The 22,127-nt window shown below is 51.4% G+C and overlaps 11 protein-coding genes across 11 annotated transcripts; 5 read left to right on the top strand and 6 right to left on the bottom strand.

Annotated features, from left to right (window-relative positions):
• Positions 1-30: 30 nt before the first annotated feature.
• Positions 31-825, bottom strand: N7532_008988 (velvet factor family protein; the record flags this gene model as incomplete). Its single annotated transcript, XM_056621479.1, has 1 exon — positions 31-825. The coding sequence occupies one exon, from the start codon at positions 823-825 to the stop codon at positions 31-33; it is 795 nt and encodes a 264-aa protein (XP_056472285.1).
• Positions 826-1,125: 300 nt separating this feature from the next.
• Positions 1,126-1,497, bottom strand: N7532_008987 (uncharacterized protein; the record flags this gene model as incomplete). Its single annotated transcript, XM_056621478.1, has 1 exon — positions 1,126-1,497. One exon carries the CDS (start codon positions 1,495-1,497, stop codon positions 1,126-1,128), a length of 372 nt encoding a protein of 123 aa, XP_056472284.1.
• Positions 1,498-3,238: 1,741 nt separating this feature from the next.
• On the top strand, positions 3,239-3,544 carry N7532_008986 (uncharacterized protein; the record flags this gene model as incomplete). The annotated part of the gene is made up of 1 exon (XM_056621477.1): positions 3,239-3,544. One exon carries the CDS (start codon positions 3,239-3,241, stop codon positions 3,542-3,544), a length of 306 nt encoding a protein of 101 aa, XP_056472283.1.
• A 933-nt stretch (positions 3,545-4,477) lies between these two features.
• N7532_008985 (uncharacterized protein) lies at positions 4,478-6,355 on the bottom strand (the record flags this gene model as incomplete). The annotated part of the gene is made up of 1 exon (XM_056621476.1): positions 4,478-6,355. The coding sequence occupies one exon, from the start codon at positions 6,353-6,355 to the stop codon at positions 4,478-4,480; it is 1,878 nt and encodes a 625-aa protein (XP_056472282.1).
• A 243-nt stretch (positions 6,356-6,598) lies between these two features.
• N7532_008984 (pre-mRNA-splicing factor SYF2) lies at positions 6,599-7,687 on the top strand (the record flags this gene model as incomplete). The annotated part of the gene is made up of 3 exons (XM_056621475.1): positions 6,599-6,892; positions 6,946-7,581; positions 7,640-7,687. 3 exons carry the CDS (start codon positions 6,599-6,601, stop codon positions 7,685-7,687), a joined length of 978 nt encoding a protein of 325 aa, XP_056472281.1.
• Positions 7,688-7,837: 150 nt separating this feature from the next.
• On the bottom strand, positions 7,838-8,747 carry horA (ubiquinone biosynthesis protein COQ11; the record flags this gene model as incomplete). The annotated part of the gene is made up of 2 exons (XM_056621474.1): positions 7,838-8,259; positions 8,330-8,747. 2 exons carry the CDS (start codon positions 8,745-8,747, stop codon positions 7,838-7,840), a joined length of 840 nt encoding a protein of 279 aa, XP_056472280.1.
• Positions 8,748-9,120: 373 nt separating this feature from the next.
• yaf9 (YEATS domain-containing protein YAF9) lies at positions 9,121-9,858 on the top strand (the record flags this gene model as incomplete). The annotated part of the gene is made up of 1 exon (XM_056621473.1): positions 9,121-9,858. The coding sequence occupies one exon, from the start codon at positions 9,121-9,123 to the stop codon at positions 9,856-9,858; it is 738 nt and encodes a 245-aa protein (XP_056472279.1).
• Positions 9,859-11,932: 2,074 nt separating this feature from the next.
• Positions 11,933-12,256, top strand: N7532_008981 (uncharacterized protein; the record flags this gene model as incomplete). Its single annotated transcript, XM_056621472.1, has 1 exon — positions 11,933-12,256. The coding sequence occupies one exon, from the start codon at positions 11,933-11,935 to the stop codon at positions 12,254-12,256; it is 324 nt and encodes a 107-aa protein (XP_056472278.1).
• A 2,854-nt stretch (positions 12,257-15,110) lies between these two features.
• N7532_008980 (uncharacterized protein) lies at positions 15,111-16,208 on the top strand (the record flags this gene model as incomplete). Its single annotated transcript, XM_056621471.1, has 1 exon — positions 15,111-16,208. One exon carries the CDS (start codon positions 15,111-15,113, stop codon positions 16,206-16,208), a length of 1,098 nt encoding a protein of 365 aa, XP_056472277.1.
• A 1,143-nt stretch (positions 16,209-17,351) lies between these two features.
• On the bottom strand, positions 17,352-18,995 carry N7532_008979 (uncharacterized protein; the record flags this gene model as incomplete). Its single annotated transcript, XM_056621470.1, has 2 exons — positions 17,352-18,388; positions 18,491-18,995. The coding sequence occupies 2 exons, from the start codon at positions 18,993-18,995 to the stop codon at positions 17,352-17,354; spliced, it is 1,542 nt and encodes a 513-aa protein (XP_056472276.1).
• Positions 18,996-19,489: 494 nt separating this feature from the next.
• On the bottom strand, positions 19,490-20,166 carry N7532_008978 (mitochondrial 54S ribosomal protein bL12m; the record flags this gene model as incomplete). The annotated part of the gene is made up of 2 exons (XM_056621469.1): positions 19,490-19,822; positions 19,936-20,166. The coding sequence occupies 2 exons, from the start codon at positions 20,164-20,166 to the stop codon at positions 19,490-19,492; spliced, it is 564 nt and encodes a 187-aa protein (XP_056472275.1).
• Between the last annotated feature and the right edge of the window lie 1,961 nt (positions 20,167-22,127).

The following is a 22,127-nucleotide window of genomic DNA, read 5'->3' as shown; positions in this document are numbered from 1 at the left end:
ATCCCTTTAAGGGTCGGGTAATGGTGATGCTCACTCCCTCTTCCTCCCTTTCCCCTTACCCTTTCCCCTTGTCTTCAGCTCCACAAATCCCAGTTCCTTCAGCCCCTCCGCCAAAATGCTTGAATCTCTCATCCCCGGAAAATCTTTTGCGGGATAAACCCGAAAGGGATCCGACCACGCCTCGGCCAGAATCGGCATGGATTGCCCCGTATCTTCGACGGAGCCCCAATTCATCAGCCGGAACTGCAGTCGATAAAGCCCCGCGGTCCTGATGGAGAGATCCGCAAAAATAAAGAATGTCGCGGGCTGGTGCAGTTTCGATGCATTTCGTAGATTCGGCTGGAGGCCTGGAGATGGAGGATTCTCATTCTCGTACGAAGGGTGCGTGGGCGCGGAGTTGGGGTCTGGATCTGCGTTCACGAAGAACGGCGACATGAACGCCTTCCCCGAGAGCAGAGGTGTCGAGAATGTATCGTCTGCACGGGCGACGCCGTCCTCTCCTTCGGGAGGTAGGTCCTCTGGCGTTGGGATGTGCGGGGATGAATCTGACACTGGGAAGAGAAGACAGCCTACTGTGAACCGCGGGTCTTCGAGGATATCCCGGTCGTCTTGGGATTCCGCGTCGAAATCTGTGAGGAGAATTTGCACTATGGGCGGTGGGTCCACGGGGCGTCTATCTCGGTCGCCGGCGCCACAGGCGCGGGCTGCGATGGGCTGTTGGCGAACGTGTAGGTGATATCGGGAGTGCGTGGAGGGGCGTCGGGGTGGTGGTGAGGGTGACGATGCGGGTTCGTGGTGGAGGAGGTTATCCATGCCGTGGGGCATGCTGTACCCTGTATTTCGGGGTACGGGATCTGGCTTTTCTGCCCGTGGGAGAGCCGGAGGTTGAAAGATCGGGCTTTTTTCCGAGTAGTCTGGGCTGACTATGGTGGTGGAGCTATTGCTGTGTCTGGAGTGCGGATGTTAGAGCTGAATTGAGGACTTGTGATACGGTCGGCCAGGTAGATACGGCATCTTCTCCCATCTGAGTGGATCGAAAGTGATACCTGATAACTCTCAACACCGCGGACGGATAGACTGACAGGAGCAAGTGGTTGGGTCGACAAAACGAAAAAGGAAGGGACTTTACTGGGACTCCTGGTCGTAGGTACGCACTCGATGAGCCTGGGGCTCGCGCCCCTGACTCATCATGGGACTCGATCTCTCTTCGTATGCGACGGGTGCGGGAGCAGCGTATGCTCGTGGGTCGATGGGAGGGCCATGATGATGCATTCGTAGCGGCAGTGTCTGCGTTGCAGAGCGATTGAGATAGCCATTGTCCAAGGCTGAAGCCGATGCGGACGCCGACGCGGTTGCGAGCATATACCCCGGATTCGTTCTCTCCGCCAGGCTTCCCAACGGTGGTAAGCGTGGTGGTGGCGGTGTTGCTGGATAGTATCCGAAATCTGGCGGCACGAAATGACGAGGCTCATGCCGCGGATACGATTGATATGCCATTGGGGCTGGTCCCGGCATCGGTCCCGGCATGGGCATGGGCATGGACAATGGTTGAGGCCGTTCGTAGGCCCTGCTATGGGGCGGAGGCGACCCGCATTGCTGTGAGGGAGACCTCGACATCTATGAGCGCGGGCGCTGAGGCGGGCCGGGACGGTGGATTTATGCGTGGGGGCTTTCTGGCGGGACGCATTGAACAGCGGTCAGATCCAGCCACAGCCGCGTTTGGAGCGGAGTCGATGTTTCAGATGCGGCGCCAACGGGGTGTATTGCTGTAGTCGCTGCTTTATATCAAATAAGGAGGGAGTGGGGATTGCAAGGTCGCATATCCCGGAATCTTTGCCTGCGGTCAAGGCATCTGATGAACCGCGGGATGCAGCGGTACGCCATGGAGAGTTGGGAGCGCAGTGAAACGGTGGGAAAACGAGCAGGAGCAACATCGTTCACGTTGTGAGAAGGTCGACGCACATCGGATTTTCCCCCTCGCCGGTCTGCGGACTGCGGTCCAATCACCGGGGTTATGGGCCGGGGGTGGATATTTTTGCTTCGTTTTTTTATTTTTATTTTTTCCATCTCGGTCCTAAGGTATTCCTCTGCGGGTTTCATCCTGGGAGATGGTTGGATTGACAGTTTCCATCGCGACTAGACCCAACATGACTACGATTGGCGACCCCGGTGTGAGGGAAGGCCCGGGGGAACGGGCCGAGCAGTTGCCACTGTCGCCAGTACCCTGGTAATACTCTACCCTGAAATTTCAGGCCATACGAGGACAGGCACATGAGGAAGGTGCAATCTGGATGCAGCGACCAGAGGCCTGTGTGGTGACATGCTGAGCAGCCCTTGCACCCTCCCTCGGGCGCCAGTTGCTCGATCGCGCCAGGATCGAGAGGTTGGTGGAGGTCCGAACGACGGTCAACGACGAAGGCACAGCCGTTAGCGCTGCACCGCTCAGCTCCACCGAGGGAGATGCAAGTGGCTTGCGTGCAGTCGCCTCAGTCCCAGCCCGTTTTCGCGGTAGGGGTGTGATGGATGTGATGGGGCGAGACACGGACAAACCAGGGCCTCTGACGGGTTTCTCCCGCGATTCTCCCGTGAATAATCCGTTACCTAGCAGCTCATCAGCACTGTAAGCCGACCCCGTAGCAGGCGACAGGGCCAGGAATTAGTCTTGGCTGTCCCTCGAGGATCTCGGTTCTCCCAAAATTAGGAACGAACGGTGAGAAGACCAAAACGACGCAGGGCTCCGTCGGATAGAGTGGACACCTCACCGTGAAACGGGGATACTCGTCCATCGGATGCTGACCGACCCTCGGAGGGCTGGTCGAGAATTCGGACTACGTTGGTCTGGTTCTGCAACTTCCGGGGGAGGGGGAGAGGGGTTTTGACGATTGGGTTTTGTTCTCCCCTGGTCTCGTCTGGGAGTGCTGGTTTTGGAGATGGTTGAGACAAACGATCTTCCCAGACCCCACAGTGAGGATCTAACTGCTGCGTCAGTGGTTCCCTCAACTTGCAAACCATCCGTGCGTTTGTGGGTGGCAATGAAGCTTGAACGCGAGTACCACTGATACTCCTCGGAGCAAGGTGATGGCACTAACAGTCGGTAAGTCGATTCCAGGAAATCAAAGTTATTTAGCGTTTCACGGCAGCGCTCGCCGGTATCCCTCGCATCGCAAAGATTTCATCGCATCCGGCGAGGTTTTTCTTTCTGATTTTTGAATGAATTTTGCCTAGCTGCACACTCGAGATGGACCAGCTCGCCACGGACGCCCGGACGCTCTCCCAGATCGGATCGACACTCGACCGGCTGCCTGGAGAATCGCGGACCAATTTCATATCGAGCCTCGTTGACCGGAGGCGGCCCAAGCGCCGAGGCAACGCAGGCAAATCGAAGTCGTTCGCTTCTCAGAGTTCGAAGATCTCGGAATTCCAAATTCCTCGTGTTGGGTCGGGTCGTGCCCATGGCGGTGGGATTGACAGCTCAAAGTCTTCATCCGCCCACATACCCTACATCCACTCTGTCAGTGTCAACAGCCTAGACATCGACCACTGAGCTGGCGGAGGTCGGCAAAGACTCGGCCGGCACCACTCGAGATACTACTGCGCAAGCGAGACCCGTGGAGACGCTGGGCTGTCATTAGTCACTGTTGTCGTCGCAGTAGGCTAGAGGCTAGAGGGGTAACCGTGGCCCCCACCACGACCAGGTATGTGGCCGTGATAAAGAGACGGTCGATTGCCTCATGGGAAGCCTAGTGAAGGCATCCACTGCTGCAGGCTACTGCAGCCAGGTATGCGAGGCTGTTCGGATGACTTTGTGGTTCCAAATTATCTGACTTCCTCCACCTCGATTTCCATTGTCATTTCCATTGTCAATTCCATTGTCATTTCCAAATGACGTAGAGTGCAGTCGACCAACATACTGTAAGGCAGTGAAAAAATCAAGTATAGAGCCATGCACGACCCTTCGGGTGTCAAAGTCGGTGGCGTGCCCGGTGGTCGATCTCTTGCACTCACAGAGGGGGATGGGTGAGTAGCGGCGGCGTGAGAGCAGTCGTGGTGGCGCCCTAGCAGGGGGTTCCAGAGTGCTGGGATCGACTCATCGTGGATCAGGACCGATCGGAGGAACACGATCATCTGCGAACATCTGCGATGCGTTGGGCAGGATCCACGATCAGGGTCAATCCCCGTTGGAGTCCGAGGCGCGGCAGAGGGAAGGGTGGGTTCGGCGGGACACTCGGGGTGAGTTGTCACCCACCTGCGGAGAGAAGTGAGGGACAAAACCGACGAACACAATCTACCCAGCCATTCAGATGTCGCATTTTATTGTATTATACAAGTCATACGAGTCATATCGCGGACTTTACATGTGGGATCGGCAGTCCGGAGGATCAGGCAATTCCATGATCGTACATTTAAGTTCGTCTAGATTAACAGCATATCCACACGCCATACGGCGGAACATTCATAGTGAATATTCTGTCGAGAATTATTGAAAACCCAGATCTCGACCGGGGTCCAGGTCGAGATAGAAGGGGTCCACCGAGCTCCAGGGACTGTCCACGAGTGCGTGCATGTGGGAGGGTCGAAGATGCAGCAGCGTCCCAAACGGAGCAGCCGAAGGCATGGGACCGCTGTCGATAAGTCCAGCGTCCTTCCCAACAAAAAGTGCTGTCATCCTGCCTAATAGTCGGTTCCAGCCAACGATGTAGCCGGAGGGCTGCCACGCCTCGTGTGGGCCGCGCCGTATCTCGAGAGAGCCGAGTTGCAGAAAGTGGAACGAGCCTGCTCGTTCCTGGGGCATGTCATTGATGAGAGGGCGAGCGCGGATGAGACCGAGCAAGGCTGGTGTCCATTCACGAGTGCTGTCGGTCACTGTTGGGAGTACGGCATGCGAGAACTCGATAGGAGAGTGTTGAGGACACCATCGAAACTCGGGGAGTGCAGACTCCGAACGGAACTCGGGCACAACGTCTAGTGCGTTCCCGTCGTGTTCGTTCAAGAGGTTCACGATTCGACCGAGGTCGGCTGGGGAGTGAGAGCAGCCGAGGGCGTAAAGCTCTGCGTAGAGGCGAATGGGATCATCGTAGCCGGCACAGTCGCCATCGATAGTAAGAAGGGGTTGATCTTCAAATGCCGTACTTGAAGAGTTTGCGCTAATGCCGATGTGAGTGCTGCCGTCAGCCTGCCATTGAATTCCTAATCGCTGCTCCATATTGCTGAAAGCCAGTTCGAGAATCACACCATATAGCTCATTTCCAACCACGTCGGGTAATGATTCGCTCACAACAGGATCGTCAAGGAGCACCTGCAAGTGCCGGAAGGTGGCGATATATGGTAATTGATCTCGATTGCGAATGGAAATGTCCTCTAGACACTTGGCAGCAATTACTGAACGTCCTGATTGAATCAAGTCCGAGACAATCCTGTACGTTGCGTGCAGTTCTTGTTCACTGTCAATAGCCTTGTTCAAAAAATGAGTCCACGAATGCGTGAAAGGCTTGTCGCTTCTAAGTTTCGATAGTAGGCAAAGGTATGTTGCCCAGTTCCTTCGACCATCACTGCCCAGGTCAAGGTCGAGGTTTCGGTGGAGGACATCATGGAACTTCGGTATGCTCTGCTCTGAAACAGCCGCATATTCACCAGTGACCTCAGCAAGAATGTGAATGGCGTCGTAATTCGGATTTTTAAACAGTTCCAAGCGGACGGTTTCGTACAATGCTCGAATAATTGCGCCGCTCTTAACAAAGGTGAATCCATCAGGGTCTAGCCTCAAACAGTCCTTGAAGACTTGGTGAAAAGCCGGAGAGGAGAGATTCAGCGCTGCATAATACATTCCAAGCTCGCAAAGGTCAGCAGTCATTGGAAGCTCCAGCCGTTGAAGCCTGACGGCAATATCACTCAAAGTAGACTGGATCTCGCTGTAGGTGACTTTTCCGTGACATTGCTGAAGCATTGCCTTTAAACTGCGCTGGAAAACCTCTGCACCAGCAGAATTAACAACAAGTCTCTCGGTCGCATTTCGTACGGAAGACAGGCTGGCAACTGAGTGAAGTCTCTCGGAGTCTTCCTGCTCTTCTCTAGGCGGGACGCCTTTCAGGGCATACCACAGGGGTGGAGGTGGGCTTCCTCGTGGCCAATCGGTATCAAGTAGCTCCAATATCCGTTTGTTTTGTTTCAAATGAGTCCCATCACTGGTATTTGGGGTGGTAGCTCCCAAAAGTGTAGCTCGGAGGAGCTCTGTCGGCGACGGATCATGCCATCCAGTCGATGTGTTTGTGGAGACACATCGAGAGGATGCTCGTAGACCTCGCCATCTCAAAGCCTGTCGCTGATTTCGTTGCAGCTGCAGCACCAGTCGCGCCATCCTCGAATAAGAGGTAATGATGACCGAAGATACCAGATCAATAAAGCGGAGGCGCGAGTGGAGAAGATAAACATGATAAGGAGGTCGTCTGGGGCGGCAGTACGCAGATGGTCGCCGGGGCGGTGAGCGTGAATGTTAGATCCGTCGCCAGACTTTGCGACTCGCGATCACCTCGAACATTCCTCATCACCCCGCTACACCCTTCGATCTTGCTGAGTTTCGCTACGCTTAGCGCTCGCCACCATGCCTCGTACGCGGAAGCAAAATGCTGACGCGGAAAAGGCCCCGCCCCCCGAACCGGAGCAGACGGAGCAGAAAGAGGCCGACGTTCAGGACCCTCCCACCGAGTCAGAGGTCAACACCGAGAAAGATGCTGGCGATGCTACCGCTCCCGCCGATACCAATGCCGAGACTGAGAGGAAGGACGATGGAGATGCTGCCGAGTCGAAGCCCGAGACCGAGAAGAAAGATGGTTCCGATGCTATGGCGAAGCACCGCGAGCGCATGGAACGATTCAAAGCTCTGCAGCAGCGACACGTAAGTTCCTTTTGTCTCTACTATCACGGCAAAGAAAGCTAATCCACAAGCAGAAAGTCAGCACCGAACGCAACCTGAAAGCAACCGCCGCAGAGACCCAGCGCATGGCGACCGATCCTGCCCTCATGAATAACCTGTCCCGCCGTCACGCATTCGCCTCCCACAACCTTCTCAAGGCCGACACCGAAGCCGCCGGAGACGATTTCGAGCGCAAGCGAGCTTGGGACTGGACCGCGGAGGAGTCTGAGAAGTGGGACCGTCGTCTTGAGAAGAAACAGCGCCACCGTGACGATGTGGCCTTCTCGGATTACACCCAGGACGCTCGCAAGGTTTATGAACGCCAAGTCCGCCAGATGAACCCCGACCTCGAGTCTTATGAGCGCGAAAAACAAAAGGCCATCGAGAAGGCTGCTGCCCGCGGTGATCTTGAGATTGTCGAGACAAAGGATGGCGAGATGATCGCCGTTGACAAGAAGGGCACCTTCTACTCTACTGAAGATAGCATGGCTTTTCTCGACCACAAACCGACTCCCGAGGCTCTCGACCGACTGGTTGCCGACCTTCAAAAGGCCGAAGATGTCCGTCTGAAGAAACGCAAGCAGCGCCGTGGTGACGACGATGGCGATGTGACCTACATCAACGAGAAGAACAAGCAGTTTAACCAAAAGCTATCCCGATTCTATGACAAGGTAAGTATGCTAACCGAATCCACAGACCCCTTTGCCAGTACTAAGCCATCGATTTTAGTACACGGGCGAGATACGCGACAGTTTCGAACGCGGCACCATGATGTGATGGGACATGAAAAAGAGCTAATGTACATGCTGGTCATTTTGTTTCTTGCCTGGTGCAAGACAAATCTCAACGTCTGCGCAAGTTCGACTGGTTTCACTTCGACACAACGTTCTGCGAATGATATCGAATGAATTGAGCCAATAGCCCTCCTCAGAGCATCGTTTTTCTCCACGCCTTTGTTGCTAGCGCCTCAATCTGCTTAGTTCCCACTGCCCCCTTAGTCGACTCATCCTCTAAAGCTTCCACGACCGCTTCGCCCACCACATCAACCTTCAACGGTTTCTCTGCCATAGCACCCAGGAACCCGAGTTTATTTCCCAGGAATGTGTTGAATTCTGAGGCGACGAAGCCACCGAGTGCGATGGGTAGTGTGAATTTCCGGCTGTTATCGTACATGAAACCCGGTCGAATGAAGATACTGCGCAGTTCAGGAAGGGTGGATGCAATTGTGGCTTCGGCTTCGCGTTTGGTGGTGATATACCTTGCAGGAAGGACAGGTGCACCCGCCGCGGCGGAAATGTACACAAATGCGGGGACATGTTCGCTGGAGGATTCTTGGGCGAGTGCAATAGCTAAGTTGCGGACATCAATTTAGCCTCCAAGGATCTCATAGCAATTCATCACATTTAACCTGGCACTCACCGGAGTCCCGATTCATTAATTCGTAGGTTAATTGGCCGTCCTTCTCTTTTGGCTCTAGAGCTTCCCCTTCTTTCCGAGAGAGTGGGTTCTGGCTCCCCATCTTGGATGAGCTGAATGCTCGTTGAAGTCCGCTGACAATCGGCTCTCGTCCTTGTACCACGCCCTTGTAATCAGCTTCCAGTAGGATGCCCATTGAGTGTACAACAGCCGAAGCGCCATTCAAATATGACTTATAGCTCTCCGGCTTCAGAATATCGGCCTTGGCCCATTCTACTGAGCTCGCCCAGCTCGGGCGATCCGATGAATCCGTAACGGTGTCCCATCGCGGCTCGCCAGAACGACTAGAGATCACAAAATTAGACGATGGGCATTCGATGCGCTCAAATTGCGGACATACCTCAATGAAATCACCGACCATCCCCGCGCAGCAGCAGACTTGCAGATCCTAGACCCTAGAAGCAATAAGTTAGCACCACCACCAGCTGCATTCCGGCTCGGATGCGCACGAACCCAGGAAACCGCTTCCCCCAGCAACAACAAGGCGTTTCGCTGCCATTTCAGACCCAGTATATGATAGATTGAAAGTGAATTGCACGTTTGGCTTCAAGTTTTTGCAGAGGAGGCAAATGGCATGACACCCGGAAATCAAGCTATCGGAGCTCCCACATGCCGTCACCAGGTCACGTGCATCGCAACTGCCTTTTCACGCGACAACCCGCGACACACGCATCTCCCTCAACACCAACCACGCCAGTCCAAATCTCCCCTTCATACAGCTTTCGGTCGCAACTATGCCCTCCGCAACCGGAAACAAGCGCGTCCGCGGCGTCTCAGTCTTCCGCCCCTTCATCTTCGGCAGCGAAGCCCAACCCTTCGATCCGGAGAAGCGACCGGCCAACGCGCCGGCCGACCACACGCACCAATGGCGCGTCTTCGTAAAGGGCATTAATGACGAAGACATCTCCTACTGGCTGAAGAAAGTGCAATTCAAACTCCACGAGACCTACGCGCAATCCATCCGCACCATCGAAGCGCCCCCCTTCGAAGTCGTCGAGACAGGCTGGGGTGAATTCGAAATCCAAATCAAGCTCTACTTTGTCCCCGAGTCGAACGAGAAGCCTCAGACGCTCTGGCACAGCCTCAAGCTTCACCCATACGGTCCCGACGCGGAAGGTATGAAGGAGCGTCGGGAGGTGGTTGTTAGCCAGAACTACGAGGAAGTTATTTTCAATGAGCCTATCGAGCCCTTTTACGAGGTTCTTACGGGTGGTCCGGCGGGCTCCGCGCCTAGGGGTAAAGGGAAGAATGCCAAGTCTGCGGGTCGGACGGCGGAGATTCCGCTCGGTGATACGCCGAAGAATCCTTATAGTCGCGCAACGGAGAACAAAGAGTTGGATCGGATGTCGGAGGCGACGAGGACGGTTGAGCAGATGATTAAGGAGGAGAAAGAGCGGTTAGTTGAAAGGGAGAAGAAGCTTGCTGAGCTTAGGGAGAGTGAGGGTGTTCCTGCTGTTACAAAGAAGAGATGAGCGGTTTCGAGCTATTGGCAAGATGCCAACTGTCTATATTCAGCGACTATTTGCATGTTCGATACCTATCGCCAACACAACCTCCACGCGAGTCCTGCATCGGCGTCGCTATCGCATCGCCAAGCGCCTTCCATATCTCTGGATACAACCGGCCTCTGTCCGTGATGCTGGTCTTGTTCTGGTGACAGGAGTCGCTTCGATTGAAGGGGTACCGGTATTACTGGAACTCAGGGCACCGGTTCAGCTTAAACAACTACCGCATGTCGAACGCGCCTCCCTATTTACGCATTGCGAGAGACTCTGTCTTGAGTCATTTGGGCAGCCACGCTCAAAGAAAGTCCGGTCCTCTCGACTTATCACGGACTCGAAAAATTCAGCGGAGTCCTTTATTTGGCCATGTACGCATAAGCGAAACTAGATTAGCATCACCTACTATATCTCCGATGGACCAAATGTCATGACCCGCCATGTGCAATAGGTTCTTCATACAATCGATGCCCGGTCGAAGTGTTCGCACCACTTGCCAAGTGTTTTGCGGATTAGGACCTCGAAATCATATACATGCAGTGTATATTGCGTACGTGCAACAATCAGTGGATGGTTGTCAAGCACTGCTCCCGTTTCCTTCCCTATACACATATGGCCATTCATTCCAAGGTTGTCTGATGTAATATATATCACCTCACTTTAGCTCGCTCGTCTCAACCATCATTTCACTTCCACCCCTTCTGAATAAAGTAGGTAAAATTCCAGTGTTCCTGCCGCCAACACTACGCACTTGCCCTCTACAACTTCCCCGAATATGCGCTTGGAAACACATCGAAGCCCAGAAAACTCGACCCGTCGAGTACCGTGCCATTGGACCAAGTCAGAGTTGTTCTAAAAAACTATGGTCTACGGATTGCATCCCACGCGAATTCCTCGCTCTCACCACAGATATCTCTAACGCTGGTGTTGTGGCGCGATCGGAAGCGTGGCCAATTCGTGCGGCGAAACTATCAAACTTCTTTGGAGGCTACAACTGCAGGCTTTCAAGTCGAAATACACGATCCGAAGTCCGAGCGATTGAATGAAAGAGTGAGCGAATCGGAATGTGTGGTGGAGATGGGCTGTGGTTGGGGGAGGCGTGGAGGAGGAAAGATGCCGAGAGGCGGGACATCTACTCATGAATTCTACTCATGAATGCCTGAAGGAAGTACAGGGAAATACTCCCACCATCATATGCCAGAGACAGCGGGCCACTTGAGCCGGAACCGAGCTGAAAAATGTTGAGCGTCACCATTTCATCGTCTATTCGAACAGGCGCGGTGGTTACCATCTGGTCCATGTCTGTTACTAGCCCAAATTTGCTTGAATTCCCAATCTGACGCGGAACATCAACCACCTCCCAGATTACCTTACCGCAGCTACTAGTCCATTCTCGGAACCTGGACTCGCCTTTTAATGGGAGGATATCGGGCATCAGCAGAAGGACACGCCCGAATCTTCTTCCCAGTACATCTCTGCAATACGACTTGAATCATTGAACCCTCAGACTCGAAGAACATTCTGCGGACTTGAATCGAAATGAGGGAGGAAGCTGGACCTTCTTTTTTCGAGATACTCTTCGAATTTTTCAAGGTATTTGCGGCTATGCTCCTAGCTGTCAGGGGAGCTTTGCTTGTGTGTGAAATGGTGGCCCAGGCCCTGCGCCCACTGTGGACTTGGGTGGCAGACGGCCTGATAGACATCTAAAGGCGAAGATAAGGGTTAGAAGGTCGCTTTTCGCTGTGTTTCAACGGGCCGAATACTACCTGATTTGCTTGTGTCTTGTTCCAGGCCCCGTAGGCTCAATAGTGCCAGGAGGCGGCAATACTTCTGGCCTCCTGCCGCCACCCAGCACTTTCCTTCACCCATCTCGCTTCCGCGCCTCCCCAGCCAACACACCCTCTTCGCATCCACAAAGGTACAAGCATAGCGAATCCACCCCCTTGTCCATCCCTAATCTTTCTAGTAAGTCCTCATTTCATTCTCCAAGTCGCTGACAAGTGTTACAACCAGTCAGCTCCCACAGCATCTCAGGTAAGTCGACAAAATGCCTCACTCCGGCCCCGAGTCTGCAGAAATTATCCCCATCAATTTCGTTTCCGAAGACGAAGACACCTGTAAGTGCGATCCTTGCAGTTGCAATCCCTGCCAGTGCAACTCCCGCGCCTTGATGGGCTGCATGATCCACAAGCGCGTCGGGATACTCGACGGTCCCTCAAACGACCTGCCCAAGGATCCGCCCAAGGGTGTCGCTAAGAATATCTCTGTCGTGGGCGTGGAGAAGACCTTTCCTGTGGATACGCCCTCCCTCGCGGAGAATGCCACTTTCCTTGTAAACACTCTTTGGCGGCGCTCTCCCTTTCCTGGATGAAATTCCTTTTGGCTGTGTTGACTGTGGCGTCGATGCTCCTAATTCTGTCATTTGTCACTGCGCTCGTGGTTCGCATCCCCTGTCCCGTTTGGGACATCGTCCTCAATTTGGAATCATAGGAACCGCTTCTGAAAAGTCATATCCTCGATCGGATTTGCAATGTCTTTCCTGGTCGAGGAACGGTATTCGGGGTGCAAGGTATTTCTCAAAGTTAGTTGTCTCCCATGAACGTCAGCACCTGTTCTTCTTTTTCCCGTGGCGCACAGGGAACGCTTTTTTCGAGTTCTATTCCGAGCTGCTTTGCACGGTGACCTCGACACCCTGTGTATCTTCTGGCCTATTCCTAACATATTCTCAATCAACTTTATGACGTGCTGTCCTACCTTTTGTTTTAATATGCCTCTAACGAGCCGTTTGCCGAGTCATCTCTCGAGTATCCTAACTGGTCCTCAGGATAGTTCTTTGACGGTCTGACAATAAGTCTTCCCATGCCCCTTTTAGGTGACATTCCAAATTGTCTCTTGCCTCCTCTAGTGCGCTCCCTGGCACGTCCTCTAGCGTTTCTTCGAACGATTTCGAAACAGCACCAAAGCTAGCCCTCCTCTGGCGTTGGGAGATTACTGCTGTGAGATGTCGGTCCTCATTGTAATCAGCTCCTCATAGACCTAAGTCAGGGAGATGTGCTCGGCTGCACTATCATAAGTTACCTCACAAACTCTTCTAGGCTGGTCTGGCAAGTAGAATCGCGATGTAGTATATCAAAACATCAATTTCACTCATTTGACAGGATTGAAAGAACATCACACGCAACCCACTTACATCCCCTCTCCTCAGAAGCGCAACAAACACAAGGTTCCTTGAATAGCCTAGTGTGGAAGTGATCAGTTTAATATAGGCTAGTACTATTCTCGATGAGTAACCACCGCGCTCGATTAGGCAAGTTATGGTATAGTGACGATCAAACTCCCACGGCAAGGATCATATCACAAGCTTCAAAATTCACATAGGAAACGGGAATCTCAAGACGGAAAGACCTTTCTACTGACCGGGACGATGATAACCTTTAGAAAATGCATGAGCAAGAGGAAAACCACTCTCACGGCAAAAGCTCCCGCCAGTACAGTCCAAGCAGCAAGCACGATAATTCTCATTGCAAGTGCGAGAAGGTATGTGTTCAAAGACTTGATATTGTCGTGGGTGCACGCTGGCCGCAAAACGGCCAGTTCGCTAGGGAAGGCACCTGGCATCGTGGTGGGCATTTTGAGGAGTGGAGTCTTAATCGAGCAACCGTTGTTCAGAAACAAGTTATTGTAAAGTCGAGATATGTTGGTTGAAGGAAGATGTGAGATTAAGTTGGGAGAAGACGTTGAATCTTTGTGTTTTTATTGACTAGAGTATCCGAAAAGGGACTAGTTCCAAATCTCCAGGAGGCATAGCGAGTAACCACCACTCCCATTTCAGTACCTAGTTAATAATAGTGTGACAGGAAAATCAAGATACACCAGGTAAGGGCGAATTATAACAAACGAAATCCCCAATCACGAACAGAGTATCCCAGAATTATTCGTCAACAGCAGACTAGCTCTTGCTCAGTTCATCATTGTAGCATCACAACCTTAGCCTAGCCAAAGATAGTTCACAAATTGCTGGACCGTATAGAAAATAAGCCCACCAGCAATGAGACCTGTCAGAACAAGAATGAAAATGACAAAAACGAATCCCAACACCATGGGAATATCCCTTGCAAGATTGGGACCACCATCAAGAAAGTCATCGGAATGTTGGTAGCCTCCTGGCATTGTGAAAGGTTCAATGACTTAATTCACGCCGAATGTAGCTGGAAAAAAATGTTTCGAAGGTCAGGTAAGTTTGTCGCAGAAGTGTGAGGAAAGTAAAGACGACAAAACGCCTTCGATCTTTTAACGTTCTTTCTATTCATGACAGTATCCGAAAATGGCTTAGTTGCTACGTTTTAGTACTAGACAACGATGAGTATCCTCCGCGACGAATTCAGTACTAGTATATAATCTAGCTGATGGCATGGTGACAATGAAGTCTCTAAAGATGCCTTTGCCCCTAGCAAGATTGTCTTTCGAGGGGCTTGTGTGTGGCATTTTGGGATCTTCGTAAGTTCGATCCGCTCATGAGGTGTGTTCGGCTATTAGCTTTTGAAGGATCAGTAAACATTCAGAGGAGAAATATCAGAATAGGGGCACAGGACCACGTCCTACTCTTTCTCCTCTCCTCATCTTCGCTGGAGTACCCTCTATGAAATCCTTCTCCCACTCGGTGCATGCTGTCGTCTACAGTTTCAATTGAGGGTTGATTGAATGACAGGTACGGGGTGGACCCGTTGAGGGGTCTGTTTAGATAGCTGATGACATTATTACCATCAGACTCTAGCTACGTTCACAACAGATCATTGCAATCCTCGATTTCTCGAACATAACACACAACAGGCCTTTGTCTCTTTAAAGATACTGTGTGGATCGAAATCAGTTTCACTGGTTTATTCTCTTGAATTGTTTCTCGAACTCTATTTTGCATGACGCTATACCTATTACGTTTAGTCTACTCCTGAACCCTGTTCTTGACAGTATCCAGGTACCGTAATAAATAATTGCATAAAATAGCTTCTGTATCAAGCTCGTATGGTCCGTCCGCAAGGTGTCTATTGGTCAGAATGTTTTGACAAACGGTGCAAACATAATGAAGATGCAACGAATATCTGGCAAGATCTCCGCCCCTCCCATTTTCTGTGGCCTTCGTCGACATCTGTCTTTTACAGTACCTGACAAGGTAAAACTCGTGAAATGACGCAAGAGGTTTATTCAGAGTAGTCCTCGAATTCAACATGCCCATCAAACAGGTGCGGCCAAGTCCACTACTCGACCTTCCAATCGAGATCCTCCTCATGATAGCGGACATTCTGGACACACGAGACGTCGGCTCATTTCTACGCACGGCGCGGAGATATGCTAGCATCCTCGATTCCCATCTTTATCAACGTGCGCGCAGCCATATCTGCGCCGACGAAAACTCCGTCCTCGAATGGGCCGCGAAAAGGAATCAAGCACCTGTAATCCGCAAGCTCCTAAGGAAAACCAGGGATGCGCCAATTCCGCTTGAAGCGAAAAGCAAAGCGTTATGTCTCGCCGCAGAGGCCGGAATGCATTGCATCATCGAGCTTTTGGTGGATGCAGGTGCGGATCTATCGTCTGCGATAGATATGGGACGGAGTTCGACATGTAGCGCACTGCAACTTGCTGCAGGGAATGGCCACGAAACAGCCGCCCATATACTCCTGGGAATGGGGGCAGATATCGCTGCCACTAATTCAATCCAAGAGACTGCTCTACACTATGCGGCCCGTGGTGGCCATGAAAGTGTTACGAGACTGCTTCTGGAGAGGGGAGCTGATGTGGCAGCATTAACGATCGAGCGAGAAACAGCACTCCATTATGCAGTTCCGTCTAGAAATGAAGCGGTGGTGAAGCTGCTCCTAGAGAAGGGAGTAGACCTAGAGGCAACTTCATCCACTGGGCATACAGCGTTATTTTCAGTATTTGATGTCGAGAGCTCTTGCAGCGAGTCTATTCTTGACCTACTTCTGGCGAAGGGTGCAAATGTGGCTGTATCTGAACCTTCTAGACATTTGACACCACTACACTTTGCTGCACAGGATGGCAATGAACGGGCTGTTAGGTCACTCCTGGCGAATGGGGCGGACGTGATGGACCGTGATTACTTGGGGCATACGGCACTGCATATAGCGGCCGAGTCTGGGAATGAAGCAGTTGTAAGAATGCTCCTCGAAAAAGGGGCGGATGTTTCCGCTGTTGCGGTTGAAGAGGATGATACGCCACGGAATTTTGCAAAATCGAATGGCCATGAAGCAATTGCAAGACTTCTAGAGGAGGCAGCCACACTGCGTCTGAAGAATTTAGCTTGAATTACTATATATGGATGTGGTACTGTGCGGATGCTCAACTATCTTTATACGACTAAATCCCCTAGAATTTCGTACAGCTTGGTTAGGTGCCTGCGTACGTCAGAAGCTGCACACCAATGAGGTGTTATTTATGTATTAAAGAAGACCGCACAAAAGTTGTAAATTCAATGTCAACAAAATTCCAGCCAACCCGGCATTTGTTCGGGTGCCTGGTGGGTTTTTACGAAAGCAAATGGAAAAGAAGGAGCACGCCGAATTTGCTAAGTCGCAAAGAATATTCTAGGAGATTGCTGATGATGAGGGATAACGAGTAGTGTATAGCTATTTCATGTAATTTAGTGGGGTAAGCCATCATTTGATAATGTGTGACAATACATTTCGATAATTCAAAACAGCGAAATTAGATATAGATTAGGGTATTTCGAAATAAGGTTCGAGAGAGGATCAAAGAGAATGTAGTGGAAAATCTGATTTCGATACACCCTGTAGCATGATAACTAGCAAGTGATATTGCTCTGCTCATATCTCAAATATCAATTGAAAAGAAATATCCAGACCCGCATGATCAGAAAGCCAAGCACTTCAGCACTCAGACCAGCTGTCAAGAGAATACAAAACCAAAGTTGAATGAAGTTTCACGCGATGAGAAAATCTCTATCAAAATCGATATCTGCATCGCCAGAAGGGCTTCTTGGGACGTAGACATGGACCTGGTGACGCTGGTATGGCGTTCTGAGAAGATCAAGAATCGATTCAAGTTCGCGAAATTTTAGTCGGCTATAAGGTTGTAGGAGTTGAGTTAGCCTCAAGGTGAATGAACGTCAACGCATGCGTCTTTATTTGTAGAATTGTCTCTCGTTTTAGCTTGAGAGTCTCTTGTGTTTCCTTTTGCGGCCTTTTTGTTGCCAATCTTCGTTCGGAAAGGGGTTTGATTGAGTGTGACAGAGGTTGGCCCGGCGGCTGCTTAGGAAGCCGATGGCATGATGACCATCAAACTCAACTATACACTAATCTTAAACCCTGCAGCTGGAACTGAGGATAAATTGAAGGTCTATAATCGCTAGAATATGAAATATGTTCAAAAATGCAACTATAATACATCCATGAATGTTGATAAATCCTGTCCAAGTACGTCTCCCACCACTATCGTACAGCCAGAAGCTTCTTCGGCAGACTTGGCTCGTAGCAGGGATCAAACCAGTTATTCTGAATCTCCACAATCTTCTGCTTCAATTGCGGATCTGTCATGTGATCAGCCGCGGTTTCGAAGTAAATAGCCGCGTCTTCTCTTTCCTCGACTGACACAGCAACTTCACGCATAAACAGCGCCCGCATAAATAGCGATTCCGGATGGGCCAGAAAGCCTCCAATTTCATACCAGCAGACCGCCAAGAGGCGATAGTCATCTTTGGACAGAGACTGGTTGAAGAAAGAGGCAGCCCAACCAAGCACCCGTTTCGGGATAGAAACTGAGCCGTCTTTATTCTGTTCGGCAAGTCGTTGCAGCCAAAACAACTTTTGAGCATCGGGGCTCCTCTGCTCACGGGTGGGATATTGGCCATGGTAAGTAAGATAGTAGAAGTTGCCCAGGTAGAAGCCGGCACGTTGATGGCCTCCGGAAGCAGCCTTGACCATGCACTCTTCGTACATGTCGAGATTATTCTCATTCATCATGAGCGAGGCATACTCAACCAATGCGTCCGGATCATTGTATTCCAGCGCAGCGATACGAGTCGCCTCATCTGCCTTCTCCCGACTTTCCTTTGAGCCATAGAGCTTATCGTACGCAGCACGATATAGGGCGTACAACCGATATGGCGACTCCATCCCACCCACACGAATATTATCGAACATCGGGACTTCCGAGCGCGTGGGAGAAATCCGAGGGAAAATTTTCTTCTCGAAGATGCGAAAGGAGTCCTCATATTGACCACGCTGGCCCAGGATCTTGGCATGCAGCAGCATCGCAGGAGGGTATTCCAGCGCAGCCAGCTTTTTAATTTCCTCTACCCATTCAGAGCGGGGTGGTATCTTTTCTTTATTCGCGGCTCGATTTACGATAATGACCAATGCCATGCGAGCCTTTGCCATTCCGCATGCGGATAGAGTCCATTCATTAAGGTACTTTTCATGGAATTGCCCCATCACGCAGTGGCCGATTCGAAAAACAGTATCAACGTCTGCGTACAGTTAGTGACCACAGCACCATGACATACGAATCACGTTCAAACACACATTTCCATTTCACGGAAAGAACCTTTGATCAAGAGCATGGAACTTACCAACCGAAATAGCCCGTATAGCCGCCGCATTGGGCGCGCTTTCAAAAGCCGCTGTAACCAATTTTCGCCCAACCTCCTTGTAAGTCTTAAGAGTGATGTCCCTCGAGATGAAACCAAGTCGTATCGACATGTCGTAATAGGGCTCAGCGAGTTCTTCATGAAGTTTCAAGAATTCGCCCAATCCCTTGTCCAAAAAGCCTCCAACAGGAGATCGAAGGAAAAGATTACCCTTCTCTCCGATATAACCTTTCGAGCGCTCTAAGGTTCTTTCTTTTTCAATAACCGAGGGTGCACGACGAGTAGTTTTCTTGGCAGCGCTTCGTGGTCGGGAGCTATGGAATGAACGCGCTGGCTTGAGCGTGCCATTGTCCGTCGTCGTCGGGCGGGAAGTGGATGTCGAGAGAGGCGGGTTCAGCGCACGAGGGACAAGGGTCGAGGGGGCTTTGGAAGATAGTGTCCGGCGCAGCTGCAGCCATTGCTTCAGAGAAGCCGCCGACCTTGACATTGCGGGCGCAAGATCTGCTCAGCGAGGGCGGCGCGTGGTGGTGACGGGTTGGGTAGTGTTGCGGCGGAGATTGCGAAAAGAGCGGAGGTCGGAGGTTCCAGTCCGCCTTCACGGGACCACTCGGTACTACTCAAGAAGCCACCACATACAACTAAATCAACTCGAATATATTTTACAAGATGAAAATAATACCTTGAAAATGCTCAATGCATCAATTAATCAAACAAACCCTCTGTACCAGACGGGTCTATAACACAATGCGTATAATGTACATTTGCCCTCACACGACCAGGCCAACAACAACGCTCAGAAGATATCCTCAAAGCCCAATAGCACAGGCCGCGCAAGAAATCCAAAAATTGTCTTGGTAATAAAAAAAAAACACAGGGAGAAGAGTGTAAATGTGAGAGAGACGCAAAAAACACCTCCAATCCCCAGCCCAAAACAACGACGGTCCGATTTTGCTTTTGTCCCCAAGCCGCGAGGTGATTTCTTTACTCCATGATGGCCTTAGCACCCAGACCCTTGAGAGTCTCGATGATCTTCTCGGCCTCCTCCTTCGGCACAGACTCCTTCATGACCTTCGGCACGGACTCGACGAACTTCTTGCTGTCCACCAGCGACAGGCCAAGCATGTTCTTGATCTCCTTAATGATCTTGGGCTTAGAGGCAGCCTCGAAGCCCTCGAGCTTCAGGTTGAACAGTGTCTTCTCGGCAGCGGCGGGGGCGGCCTCTTCTTCCTCAACGGGGGCAGCGGCGCCAGGTGCGCCGGCTCCGGGGGCCATGGCGAAGCCGCCAACGGGGAGGTCGGGGATATTCAGGCGGGTCTAGCAGAATGGAATGTGAGCAATTGGGTCCGAAGCGCAGACTTCACAACGATGGAGCAGTGGAGCCATGCGATTGCTTCGTCCATGTCGCATCATCGAATTGTAACACCCACCTTCAAAGTAGACACGAGGTCGGCGGTCTCAAGCAGAGTCAATGTGCTGATTTGGTCGACAATCTGTGTAATCTTGGGGTTGGCAGAGGCAGCGGCGGCCTCGGTAGATTCCCATCGTCGGCCGCTGGGTGTGCGGGCTGTGTATGAGGTCGCGATGCGCAGGGAGGATGGGCGGACGGAGCCGGACAGCTGTCTGGCGCAGCGAGCTGCGGACTGGATGGGGAAAGACATGGCGAAGGCGTGAACGAGACCGGGGCTCCGAAAAAGAAATCAAAGAAGTGAACCGTGGGGGGGAATTGAAAGGGGACAGCTCGAATCGCGATGCGGACGAAAAGAATGGCGAGGGTTTCGGGGAAAATCTAGGTGTCACGTGAGTTGTTATTTAGTCAGCCATACAAGCCAGCCATGAACACTCAGTGTGGAGGCACAATCGTTTTTAGTAAATATATTCGAATGAAATTATGTTTTCTTTTTTTTTGAAAATTTACCTCTTTGTAGCTCGCTTTTGTGCATTATCGACTTTGCAGCACTGCTAGTGCGTGTCGTAATCACGAGTGAGACAATTTCTTCTGGCGACATCTATGTATATGTGGTAGCGCAGAGATCCAAAACAAGAGCCACAATTTTACCTACGTAGTTGATAGGTCCACGATCAAAGGATGATTGCACCCCACGTTGAATCAACCATTTCCGTTCTCAAAAGGCAGCTTCACTCAAATCCTAGCTTTCACATGAGCACCTGTAAGAAAGATGCCTTTATGGTCCAGATCAGCACTTAATTCGAAGACGAGACAGCACTTGTGATGGCCATGTGACATCATATCTCTAGGTCTTTCATTGCAGCACGATCCTTTGGCAGACAAATGTCCTTCGTAGTTACATGATTCATTGTCGAGACTTTAGCGGATGAAGACAAGCAGTCGGAGATATGACCTCGTTCTCTCATCGCCTGTTTCCGAAATCTAATCACGTATCATTCACCACGAGACTGCTTTGTTCGTCAATACAAACCATCCTCACCCATCATCCCCGAGAGGATCCAAGAGTCTCCTGACACCAACATACCCACAAAGGCTCTTACTCAAGATGAAGCCATCTTGAAATCTCACCTCCTACTCACTCCCCATTCATACGATTCACCCACCCATGGCTGGGCGTGGGACTACACTTTCTCCTCTCATCTCACCTGCCTCATCATCGAAATATCTTGATATCATGCCATCATCTAGTGGGAGCTTGATATCCAAAACTAGCATCTCACTGCTCGGCTCGCTCTTGCCCGGGTAACTCCTACACTTCCTCTTCTAGCCATCTTCGCTCCGGCTTCGTCTATCATCCTACATCTTCCAGACTACCTCCCAACACCCTGGCACCATGAACCTACCTATGGACCCACAGAAGACCAGGCAATGCTTGACTACCTGGACCTGGGAACTCGAATCAAAAGTGAAGCGAAAAGCTATCCAAGCTACGCAGCAATCGTTGCTATGTGGTGCAATACTGGTTCCATTTTTGAGGCGATCCGTTGAATGAAATCAAGTCACACGCGACTGCATACACGGCAGCACGCCTTATGCATGAGCACGACGGATCCCAAGTCCCGCGAGATAGGAGTACACGCAGGTTGTTGACGAAATTGGCATCTGAATCAACTTCGAAACGCATCGGCTAGCTTTTAGCCTCTTTACGCTTGTCAGAGTGGCAGAGGCGCGCTCGAGACTCGCCAGTGGACAGCGAGCAAAAAGAGGGCGGAGAATTTCGCTTTCTCAAGCAAGGGCCACATTTACGACCTGGTCAAAGCCCATGTCGACCACCTGTGCTCGAATACTTTGTGGCACCATTTCTTGCAGCGAGAAAATCACGGCGGAACGGGTCTTCCAACCCTGGCATACGCGATACAAGAAAACCAAGTTGTACTATACCGCGGAGGCCGGTGGAAAAACTAAAATGAAATCTGGATCGGGCAAATTGTGGCAGGCCCGATCTTAATTGGCGCGACCCCGCAAAGCCAATGCCCAGAACTACCTAGATGATGGTTGCAGCATCTCAGTGGCGCAAGACTATAATATCATGGCCTTTCCATGGAGACCGGACTTCTGAATCGCTTGTGTCATCACCCGATAAGTTCGGTATGGGAAGACCCCGACAAGCTGCGTTGCGTTCTTTTAGACCGCAAACTTCGACTACGGATA

The sequence above is a fragment of the Penicillium argentinense genome (genome assembly GCF_028826775.1).
Source record: "Penicillium argentinense strain IBT 30761 chromosome Unknown utg000009l_segment0_segment0, whole genome shotgun sequence".
In the NCBI taxonomy this organism is placed as follows: domain Eukaryota; kingdom Fungi; phylum Ascomycota; class Eurotiomycetes; order Eurotiales; family Aspergillaceae; genus Penicillium; species Penicillium argentinense.
This window is presented reverse-complemented; position numbering and strand designations above follow the sequence as displayed.